Source organism: Micromesistius poutassou (genome assembly GCF_964030765.1).
Source record: "Micromesistius poutassou genome assembly, chromosome: 3".
Classification (NCBI taxonomy): Eukaryota; Metazoa; Chordata; class Actinopteri; order Gadiformes; family Gadidae; genus Micromesistius; species Micromesistius poutassou.
In genome coordinates this window covers 18,313,754-18,325,782 of record NC_140273.1, presented here as the reverse complement: position 1 = coordinate 18,325,782, position 12,029 = coordinate 18,313,754, and the positions used below count along the sequence as shown (strand labels likewise).

At 47.2% G+C, this 12,029-nt stretch overlaps 1 protein-coding gene across 3 annotated transcripts in view; it reads left to right on the top strand.

The window, feature by feature from the left end:
* tnrc6c2 (trinucleotide repeat containing adaptor 6C2) overlaps positions 1-11,571 on the top strand; it is a 46,468-nt gene extending 34,897 nt beyond the window's left edge. For 2 of the 3 annotated variants that reach the window (XM_084465015.1, XM_084465014.1), the window contains exons 12-22: positions 914-1,087; positions 2,087-2,206; positions 2,337-2,420; positions 3,407-3,704; positions 3,952-4,116; positions 4,592-4,783; positions 5,138-5,287; positions 5,653-5,874; positions 8,257-8,330; positions 8,561-8,700; positions 9,217-11,571. In XM_084465015.1, coding sequence (XP_084321141.1) covers positions 914-1,087; positions 2,087-2,206; positions 2,337-2,420; positions 3,407-3,704; positions 3,952-4,116; positions 4,592-4,783; positions 5,138-5,287; positions 5,653-5,874; positions 8,257-8,330; positions 8,561-8,700; positions 9,217-9,574 — 1,977 coding nt within the window. In that variant the 3' untranslated portion in view covers positions 9,575-11,571. The remainder of the gene's footprint in view (positions 1-913; positions 1,088-2,086; positions 2,207-2,336; positions 2,421-3,406; positions 3,705-3,951; positions 4,117-4,591; positions 4,784-5,137; positions 5,288-5,652; positions 5,875-8,256; positions 8,331-8,560; positions 8,701-9,216) is intronic. The other variant, XM_084465016.1, reaches the window with a different exon arrangement.
* The last annotated feature ends 458 nt before the right edge of the window (positions 11,572-12,029 follow it).

Sequence of the window (12,029 nt, the reverse complement as noted above, 5' to 3'; positions counted from 1 at the left end):
AATCCAAATAGAACTGAATGAGAAGAACAGCCGCACACACAGCAGAAATGGTGAAAATACACGTAAACAAGCCACACAGACACACACACACACACACACATATTCTCCAGTGGCTGTTTTTTTCAATTGTAATGCGTTCCCCTGTAATGTGCTGGCGACCTTGCCTGAAGTGCCCATTGGAGCTAGATGGTAGAGGCCTATCCAGTATCAGCCCTGGAGGCAGCGGCTGGCCCAGAAAAACAGCATGTCTGTCCTTGAAGCCCAAACAAAGGCATTACACACACTGCCTGCTCCAACAAGGCCTGGCCACAAAGGACCTTTCCAGATGCTCAATAGAATCCATTCTGTGGAAGATTTGGAGGGCTTTTGGTTGAAGTAATTGTTGTTTTTCACCATTTAAAAACCACTAGGTGAATGAAAGCACAATAATTGGAACTAAACTGTCTGCCCTTGTTATTGAGTACCCACACACACACACACACACACACACACACACACAAACGCACACACACACACACACACACGCGTGCTCTGCGGGACTCTTGAGATTCCGAAAATTGGTTAACAAAAAGGACAGTAAAAACATGGACCTTCAGGGGCCAGAATAAATTAGATTTGCTCTATTTTATTGACCCTTATGGTGTGTGGCTACTGCTGCCTCTGTTGAATGGTTGGTTCTTTTGTCATCCAAATCAAAGCAGGGTCAATATGATTAGTAATGCACAATACTGACACACGCAATCCACTCAAATATAGCAAAAAGCCAGACTAGTGACACAGTGCCCAAAGTATTAAGTTTGGAACGGCCTGTTCTGCCAGCAAAATACAACTGATATCAGTTTACCACTCGCTTAATAGGCCAGAACGGTTTGTTATAACAGATTCATTGTTGCATGCGTGTGTTTGTGTGTAGATGCCCAGTGGAATGTTTAGCAGTAATGGAGCAGCACAAGCCAGGGCCATGCAGCAGCAGCAGCAGCAGCAGCAGCAGCAGCAGCAGCAGCAGCAGCCTCCTCAGCCACCCGTGCCCCTCAGCTCCGGCCAGCCTAGTGTCCGTGCTCAAGTGCCTCAGTTTCTCTCCCCTCAGGTACACACTCACTCACTCAGTGTCTCTCACACACACACACACACACCCCACCCCCCCAATTTGAATGTTTACGATGCAGATTAGGGCTGTCACTTTTGAGAAAAAACAAGTTTGAACGGATATCGAATATCAAGCAACGTATTTGAATATATTCAAATATCTAGGAGGCCCCCCCACTGGGGGGGTGGGCCTCGTAGATATAAGATATACAAAACACTGTAACGGAGATTCAATCACAAATGTATAACGTGACAAGAGGAGACATAAACAGGACTAAGGCCATATCCTCTTATATCAACTTATATCAACTTAATCAATATCAAGTGCCACTATGCATTGCACAAAAATTAGGCTATGCAATGAAAAACAAAAACTGAATCGGAACTGCGCGCCCGCAAATGGATGAGATGGCAAACAATAAAAAAAATAATAATAAAAATGGTCTAATCAAAGACTGTAAAAAATGCGCTGCACAACATGCCATTTTAAAAAAACGGTTCGATTATATATATATTTGAATACGGATATGTCACGTCATATTCAAATGCATATTCAAATATCGAATAAGTGACAGCCCTAATGCAGATGGATCGGTTGGCGGGATATAAATAGATTCAAACGTTACGAATTGCAGATTGCTAACATTTAGTCAGTAGTAATTGGTGTCTTTTTTCAAATTTCTAGCTTCTAAAATGCATCTCTTCTACCTTCCAGAAGGAATCTCTTGACTAGAGATTGATCTAATTAGTGGATTTAAGTTGTATATATATTGGGTTAGGAGGTACAATGTGGTTAACACTCTGCAACCAGGATGACATTTATGTTATGGTGACGTAAATATACCTGCATATTATTTTTAGTTTACCGCATAGATTGACCTGCGGGCACCTTTTCAGGCCACAGACGTAACAGAATGGAGAATGGAACATTGTCACTCAGCCTGTCTCTCTCTCACCCCCTCCCCTCCTCTCTCACTCTATCTCTCCTCTCTGGCTCCAGGTTCAAGCACAGCTCTTGCAGTTTGCAGCAAAAAATATTGGTCTGAACCCTGCACTTTTAACCTCGCCAATAAACCCTCAACAAATGACCCTGTTGTACCAACTCCAGCAACTGCAAATGGTGAGTCTGGATCACTGATCAGAATTGAATGAGGACTGTGCAGTACAGCTCTCTCTCTTAACCACTCTCTCCGTCTTTCTTAATTCCCCTCTCTCTCCTCCTTTTTCCTGCTCTCGTTCTCTCTCTGCAGGCGTACCAGCGTTTACAGATCCAGCAGCAGATGATGCAGGCACAGCGAAACATGTCCGGTCCCATCAGACAACAAGAGCAGCAAGTAAGTCTAGACACACACACACACACACACACACACACACACACACACACACACACACACACACACACACACACACACACAGAGCAGTATGTGTATTCTGGTGAGTCATTCTATGCTTTGTCATTCCCCCTATGACTCTTCATCTTATGATCCGACTTATCTTATGATGTACCATCCTTTTTGAGCTAGTCCCATCCAATATCAACATGTTCAAAGGGCCTTCTGGCATGTTGTTGCAACCAGCCAGGCCTCTGACCCGTGTGTCTAGACCAATCCGCCCACTCGTAGCATAAGCCACCCGATTGGCCTGCCCAAAGTGTTAGGGTCTTCCACCAGACTTTCTCGCACAAAAAAAGTGTCACGAGAGACTGGATATCATTAACTTATCAGTAACCGGTTTAGGCTTTAATTAATACAGGTTGTTTTTTTAGGGGGGGGGGTGTTCCCAGCTGAATTCATGTAATTTACAAATGGTCAAAAGGTTATTTTGATAATGAATTGCTAACCTGTTATAACTTTCTCAAGCGAAAGGTAAATACCAAAATGATAGTAAGTATATTCTGCCCCTTTTCATTGGAAGTAGTATAAGTAGTATAAGTTTAAACCTAGACCTCAAACATTTAAATCCTCTGGCCTTGCTGCAAAACACAACAGATTGCCCAAGGACAGTGAAGGTTGCTTAACCGACGGTTTCAAAATTGAAGGAGGAAGGAAGTCTCTATCTGTGGGAAATCGTTGCATTGTTGGTGAAGCTAGTCATGGGCTAATGTTCTGCTTTTCTGCAAATGTTGTTGTTCTGTTATTTGGCCCTTAATTCATATTCTCTTAGCTCTCATGTCCATCTTATCGCCTTCTCTCTTCATTCACTCAAGTCATCCCACTTCCCTTTTTGTTTGTGTTGTCACATCACTCCCTGCCCAGGCTGTTGTCTCTATCCCATCACTTGTTGTCCTGGAGCTGACCGTGTCCCATCACTTCCTGTCCAGGTTGCACGTACAATCAGCAACATGCAGCAGCAGATCCAGCAGCACCAGCGCCAGCTCTACCAGGCCCTGTTGATGAAGCAGCAGCAGCAGCCTCCCTCCCACCTGTCCTCCTCTTCCTCCTCCTCCTCCTCCTCCTCCTCCGCCGGACTGCACCCGTCTGCCAGCCAAGCTGGGGGTCTCGGAAAGTCCCTCCTGGACGCCTTCCCGGGACAGCACCAGAACCCGGGCCTCTCTGACTCTCTGCACACCAAAGAGCAGCCCTCCTCCCCGGGCAGTGGCTACAGCTCCTACCCCCTCTGTAAGTCCTCCTCCAGCCTGCCCCGCACCCCCTCCTCTAGAGGCCCGCCTCTACCATTTAGATGGTTTAAGAAGTCTGTTTAACAAGTCTGTTGAGATGATGGCCGTATCACTACTGACACCATGCCAGAGTGTGTCATATGACAAAGGAGAATCCTCAGTAACGAAACACATGAAACCAAAGATGGACTGATGTTATTGGTTGTTGAAATGATATTGATTGGTATGACGCCCTCCGCCCCGTACAGCCGGACTCAATCCAAACATGAATGTAAACTGCATGGAGGTGGGGGGCCTCTCTCTGAAGGACCCCCCCCAGCCCCAGTCCCGTCTGTCCCAGTGGACACACCCCAACTCTATAGACAACTTCTCTGCCAACTCCACACACATGGAGAACAACCTCAACAAGCACGGTGAGGAGCACACACACACACACACACACACACACACACACAAGGGCTTTCTTCATTTTCACTTCAAAAACAATTCAAATCATGATGTTACATTTCTAGGGTCTGTACCAAACCAACATGTGTTCTTACCTTTTGAGGGGCCAGTGCATCTCTGCGGTGCTACGTATATATATCGGTTTAATACATTTAACGTTTATACATTAACGTTTTACCCGTATCAAAAGAATTGCAGGTCCTGCAATTCAGATATCGCACTCAGTTATATTGTGATTCCGATAAGATTTTGATTATTTGTTCTGCGCGCACACACACACACACACACACACACACACACACACACACACACACACACACACACACACACACACACACACACACACACGGTTAAATGTAAAGTGTTTCACTAAGCCTCTTGGTGTACGCTGTGAACTTAAGTTGGACCGGGCTTCCCCTCATCTCCCGCCTTCTTGTTCAGGGGCCATTTCTGCTGCCTCCAGCCTGGGCTCCTCCGGGAAGGGCCCGCAGATGGAGGACTCCTACAGTCCCTACGGCCTGATGTCCGGCTCCGACTCCTCCGCCAACAGTCTGGGGCCCCAGGACAGCTGGGGCCAGTCCAAGAGCCCCAACGAGAAGCCCTCCAACGGGAACAACATCAACTGGCCCCCCGGTAACGGCCCAGGAGCACTCTGTGCTTTATACAAATACCTTTGAAATAATTGCAGGACATAGGATATGAAAAATGTCATTGATATGACATTTGGAAACAGTTGACGTACTTTCTATGCTTGCAAAACAGTTCACAGCCATTTCACATTACACACAACACAATCGTGCTATGTAATAAATGGTCCTCATTTGTGTATGTAATCCTCCTGCTATGTCTTTAATGTTCACTCACATAGTAAGGAGGTTATATATTATTTTCTAATGAAAATATTGGTATCAGAGCAAGAAAGCAAAAATCTGCAGGCCGCAGCAATAACCATAATTCCTCCTCCCTTGACGTCTGCGCCCCCTCCAGAGTTCTGCCCAGGAGTCCCCTGGAAGGGCCTGCAGAACATTGACCCTGAGAACGACCCCAACATGACCCCTGGCAGTGTGCCCAGCGGTCCCACCATCAACACCAACATCCACGACGTCAACAGATACCTGCTGCGGGACCGCAACGGAGGTACACCTCACTCTGTTATTTATCATCCCAAACATCTAGATCATCTTTAACCTCCTTTTACTTTTCATCTTGGCGATAACAAGAATATTCCAACGGTGCCTAATCATCAAAGCACAGTATTCGGGCTAAGCTATGTGTGAAATAAGATGGTAGACTCTAGAAGAGCCTGCTGAAGTAAGATAAGTTATTATGACCCAGATAATTGATCTTCTCTCATCCGCAGAGGAAGATATTACGGTATTTTATATCTAGGTCAGGAATACCAGCACTAGTCTCTCCTGTAGTCTGAACTTCTATCTAGTGTGTTCTGAAACCTCCTGCATGAGTACATCTCATTCCTTCCCCTCCTCTCGCCCCACCCCCAGGCAAAATGTCCGACATGAAGTCAGCCTGGTCCCCAGGGCCCATCACCCACAGCCAGGCGTCCCTGTCCCACGAGCTGTGGAAGGTGCCCCAGGGGCCCCGCAGCAGCGTGGCCCCCTCCCGCCCACCGCCCGGCCTCACCAACAGCAAGCCGGCGCCCTCCAGCGCCTGGGGGAGCAACTCCCTGGGCCTGGCGCAGGGCTGGAGCAGCTCCTACACCTCAGGTGGGTCCCCATGAGGTCCCAGTGGTGTCCTGTCTCATGAGTATCATGAGGATCATGAGGATCCTGTCCCATGAGGTCCCAGTGGTGTCCTGTCTCATGAGTATCATGAGGATCCTGTCCATCATAAGATGGACAGGATCCCTAGACTTCATCACGTGGTGCTGTTGACGCGCTGCTGCTCAGAAACTCAGAATGAAACCGTCAACACGACTTCTTCTGACACTTCTGTGGCCCACGCTCTGTCTGCGTTGAAAGGTACAGGAAGTGTGCGCCTGTAGAGGTAATGTGTCAAAGTGCAACGACTTTTTGTGATAGGAAAAAGTTTTTTTGGGTTTTCAAGGTTCAGTAAACCCACTTTCCAAAAGTGACTTGTAAGTGATTCTTAATCAATATTTATTAACAGCACAGTTGGTATATTGATAGCACAGTTGGTATATTGACAGCACAGTTGGTATATTGACAGCACAGTTGGTATATTGATAGCACAGTTGGTATATTGACAGCACAGTTGGTATATTGACAGCACAGTTGGTATATTGACAGCACAGTTGGTATTTTGATAGCACAGTTGGTTTATCGAGCATGCTCCATTTTTCGGCATCAATATAGTTTTAAAATGTTTTTCTCCAGGGCAATTTAATGCAGAAAGACTTTTGAATAGCCACCAAGAAAAGTTGTTTACCTTCTTTGTGCGTTGCCAATTGCTAAACGACAAACACGTGAGGCGGGGACTTTAGTGAGCTGAAGCTCAGCTCCCCAGACTCTCCTGGACCACTTCCTCTTCTGTTCGTACTAGCATCCTGTGGTTTCATACCTCAGAAGTCAGTGATACACTGCTGCTCGTGCCAACCTACAGTAATCAAAGCAAAGGTTGTGACATTAACGAGCCACACAAATATTGTGTTGCAGACGAGAATCAAGCTGCAGATATACAGACTGAAGTTACAATAAAATATAAGGTCAAATAAATGGTTCGAACCCTCCAGACTAATTAGTTAGCCAGACTACTAACTAATTTGCGATGTTCCATCCCAGATACCCAGAAGTTTGATGCCAATAATATTATCCTTCTAACATGTCTAATTAATAAATTGGTTATTTTATAAAAAATGGTGGTTATTTGTTGGTTATCTTATATAATACTCGCTGTCCCAAAATCCACCAATTATACAGCTACAGCTACACAAATATAAGTGCCAGATGCATAACCTTGGTCTGTAACATTGATGACACCTGGAAGAATGTAGAGACAAGATACACATTTATCTTGCAACCATCACCTGAGAGTGAAAGTAGGAACTTTCTGAAACAGAAATAACAAATTTGGCTCCGCCTACATGCGGTTCTAAATTGGAGTAAACAACATTTTGAAAACAGTGAGCAGCATTCATGTTTTACCACTTCCGAACTTCCGAACTGCGATCAAACCAAGGATTAGTTAGCCACATAGATTTTAGTTCTTAGTTTAAAGTCACAATTCAGAGATTAACGTCAGAACTCCAAAATAATAATTTGGCCCTAACAAATGTGGCCCTAATCCTCTTCCATACTATTGGGCATTAAAAGCACGTACATTTAAACAGGATTTGAATTATTTTCGTGTTTGGAACCATTTTTTACTTAACTTACACCACAACTACATAACTCCGAAATAGTGGGCACTTAAAATAATAATACAGCCTACTTGCTGTATAATTAAAGCTAGGCAAAAAGCCGGAACACAAATATATAGGTCATCAAGTTATTGACTAGGACTTAATTAGGGCTGTTCCTTATGATTCATTTCCTGACAAAAAAAGAGGCCAACCATGGTGTTGAAAATACATTGTGTCTATTACAAGAGCCATTTGAAATGCTTAAATGTGTTGTCTTTTGCTAGTGGACCCAATTGTTTGTTGGCTTTAGAAATTTAAATCGAAATAATCATTCGAAATACATCACGAAATGCTAACAATGAACACGTGTTATATGAATTTATTTGATCAATCCGATGAGCCGTCGTTCGCTCAAACTCTAAATAACAGCGAGACATAAATTAATATAATCAGGCGGATCATGGCTTCATAGCTGACCGTCCTGGCGTTCATTATTCATTATCATTATTCATTCATTATTTCTCTAATAGCATGGTGTAATTCAGTGCATGGCACGCGTTCCTTCATTCAAATCTCCCCTGAAATGATTTTCTCAGAAAAAGAAAGCGTTTCACCCACCCACTATTTCCGGACTAGCAAGTGCAGTGACTAAGTCGTCTAATCTTGGGAAAGCCCCGATTGGTTAACCGTGATGTTTGTCATTCCTCGGACACCCTGTGTAGAGATGTATTAGGCGAAAGAGATGAGCAGCTTGCGCTAACCTCCCTGTGTTGTGTCCGTCTGTCAGAAGGCACCACCTGGAGCACAGACAGCCCTCACAGGACCAGCAGCTGGCTGGTGCTGAGGAACCTGACCCCCCAGGTAGGTGACCCCCCCCCGCCGGGCCCCGAGCGAGCGCACCCTTCCCCTGTTGACGTCAGAGCACAGAGTGTTACCCTCACCGTTAGACCATAGTGTTAATGCTGTTTCTGAAACGCACATTGAAGCAAATCGCCTCGTTTCCCACCCGTCGTTGAATATCACTTCTTCACAATACCACTCTGTCTGTGTGTGTGTGTGTGTGTGTGTGTGTGTGTGTGTGTGTGTGTTAGATTGACGGCTCCACCCTGAGGACCCTATGCATGCAGCACGGCCCCCTGATCACATTCCACCTCAACCTGACCCAGGGCAACGCTGTGGTGCGCTACAGCTCCAAGGACGAGGCCGCCAAGGCCCAGAAGTCCCTGCACATGTAAGCCCCCTGCTGGTGCTTATGCACTAGCACCAAAGGCAACACATACTATAGTGTATGTAGTACCTGATGGTGCTTATACACTATAGTATGTAGTACCTGATGGTGCTTATACACTATAGTATGTAGTACCTGATGGTGCTTATACACTATAGTATGTAGTACCTGATGGTGCTTATACACTATAGTATGTAGTACCTGGTGCTTATACACTATAGTATGTAGTACCTGGTGCTTATACACTGTAGTGTGCAGTAGCTACACTGTAGTGTGCAGTAGCTACACTGTAGTATGCAGTAGCTACACTGTAGTATGCAGTAGCTACACTGTAGTGTGCAGTAGCTACACTGTAGTGTGCAGTAGCTACACTGTAGTGTGCAGTAGCTACACTGTAGTGTGCAGTAGCTACACTGTAGTATGCAGTAGCTGCACTGTAGTGTGCAGTACCTACACTGTAGTGTGCAGTAGCTACACTGTAGTGTGCAGTAGCTAAAGGCGTGTGTGTCCTCTGTGTAGGTGTGTCCTGGGGAACACCACCATCCTGGCTGAGTTTGCCGGCGAGGAGGAGGTGAACCGCTTCTTTGCACAAGGCCAGTCGCTAGGGGCGACCACCACTAGCTGGCAGGCCAACCCGGGAACAAATCAGACCCGGATGGGCGGGGCCACGCAGGCCCACCCCATGAGCCAGTGGGGCAGCGGCTCCGGCGGGGGCGGGGCCAAGTCGGGCGGAGGGGAGCTGCTATGGGGGGGCGCCCCCCAGTACTCCAGCCTATGGGGACCCCCCGGCGGCGGTGAGGACGCCCGCGGAATGGGAAGCCCCTCCCCCATCCACACTCTGCTGCCTGGAGACCTGCTGAGCGGAGAGTCCATGTAGGACGGCTCCACTAACCCCCCCCCCCCCCCCCCACCGGGACCCTGGAACTGGGGCCCCCGGGTGGAGGAGAAGGAAACGGGAATGAGAGAAAAATAAAACCATCAACGGACAGTACAGTTTCATCGTGAACAGGAGAGAAACCCAAGCAAATCATGTGGCGATAATCAGTATCAATGTAAGCTGTTCTGGCCTGCGATTGGTGGATCAGAAGCCTGGGGTCTCCACCAACCACTGGAGACTGCGGACCTCCGGCTCCTCTGATTCACCTCCACTCTTCTCCTCCGTGGAGCCTTTGGTTTACTCTGTTCTTTTTTTTGTACTATTTGTTCCATGGAGGAAAAAAAAGAACGAACAAATGTGACTTATGTTCCCCCCCGCCACACAAAGAGATCTTTTACGTGTTTTGTTTTGAATCTCAGTTCACCCATGGATAATACGTGACACTCGACGTGAGGTGTTTTTTTTAGAAAGCAATCAAAGCTGCCATTTCAGAACTTTCCTTCTCCCTCAAAACAACAAGAAGCAGAAAAAAAAAAACCAACCGCTCCCAAACTGAAGACTGAAGTGCGGCCACGCGCTGCTGGTTCTTCGTGGCCAATGACGACGTGGTTGATGAAAAAAAAAAAGAGAAAAAAACGACAAAGAAAAAGAAAAAAAAAGACAACACAGACTCTTTGTACTCGTTCATGTTTGTGTCTCAGCACTAAATATTAAGCCTTAAGTGCTCTCCGGGCCGGGTTCCTTCCCAAGGCCCTCCCTGTTTCCGTTTGTCTCTGAAGCTGAAGAAGTAGCTGAATACTTGCACAGTTCCAACTCTGAGCCAGCAGGGTGGCGTGGGACACGATCGGTGACCAACCATGTTACTGGGGCGACCCAAGAAGAAGAAGAAGAAAAAGCGACTGGTCCTATTGGCTGGCCCAGCCAGTTTGATTAGTGGTCTCAAAGGGATTGACACTGCTGTTTTACATTTGTTTCTGGGTTCGAATCTGTTGATATTTCGTTTGCCAACCTGTATCGGCAAAAGTCTGTTGTTGTTGTTTTTTTTGCCCGATATCTATTGCAACTTAATACGCTGAAAGAAGATTATTCGCAGACCTAGCTTAAGTGTTTTTTTATTTTCGTGTGCGTGTGTTTGTACGTACACACACACACACACACACACACACACACACACACACGTCGGGTGGCAACTAATCAACGTCTGTCAGGATCCTGTACTGCTCGGACGACCGTGGACAGCTGCGTTGAGTGGGCGCCCATGGGTGCTTCATCAACTCTGTGGTCGGCCCCCTGTGGCCCGGAGCGCTCCCCCCAGGAGATCGCAGACATCACTTCACCTTGTTGTGACGATTATGACATTGTGCAATATTTACACACACCACAGACTCCTCTTCCTTACGTTACAAAGTCCACCAATGACGAGCACTTAACCATTGGATCACTATTTTTTTCATTCATTTTTTTTGGTAACCTTTTTTTAGAATACAGTGTGGGGGGGGTGGGGGGGGGGGGATCTAGTGGATCTAGTGAAACCAGACACCCCCGCCTACCGGGCTGAACACGGACCCCTGAACCCCCCCCCCCCGCCCTCCTCCTCCTCACTTGTTGGGCGGACTTTGCAAAGAGGAAGAAGCCAGCGTTGTGCATCGGTTTATGAACTGGACTCTAGAGCCTGGAGCGGCTCGTACGTCGCAACGCACACCTTTCCTCCTCAAAGTGTGTGTGCCCCGCGGACGTGACCCCCCCACACAGGCTGACCCCCCTCCCCCCCCCCCTCCCTGTTGGGACGGCTGGTTCAGGCACAATACCAAATAAGAGGGGTTCTCACAATGCAGTAGACCGACGAGTGTTCCTTGCATTTGGTACTGTACAAAAAAAAAAAACTTTTATAAATTCAAAGGGTTCTATCATAGCACTTATGAAGAGCAAAATCGCTTCAACTGCAATCCAATAAATCAGAAGGAGCAGCAAAAAAAAAAATACACAAATGTAAAAAAAACATGAAAAACGCTGCTCCTTTGTGTACTGAACGTACTCCTGGATGAGCGGCCGGTGTTGTGCCAGCGACCCCGAGACGAAGGAATCTAAACAAACTGAACAAATGTTCGACGGTCCCAGTGGTTCATTTCTCTCTTCTTTTTTTTTTTGAGTTTTTCTTTGGATTTGGTCCCGCAACAAACAACCAGAGTGAATATCACTGTTACTGCAGACGTGGAGCGCGTTCTCCTCAGAGGAGCTGCAAATGTTTCCTGGTCTCCGGCCCCGCCCCCTCGCGCCCTACGGCCCCCCCTCCCCCCCCCCCCCCCCCCTCCTCTCCTCCGCCCGTCGCCCCGTCCGAGGGGGGAGGAGAGGGGGAAGGCGGGGGGGGGTGCTACGGGGGGCGGGTCCACAGAGTGCCTCTCGACGCGGTGCCCCCCGCTCCGCTTGTTCCGTCAGAAGGCGACCCCAGCACAGC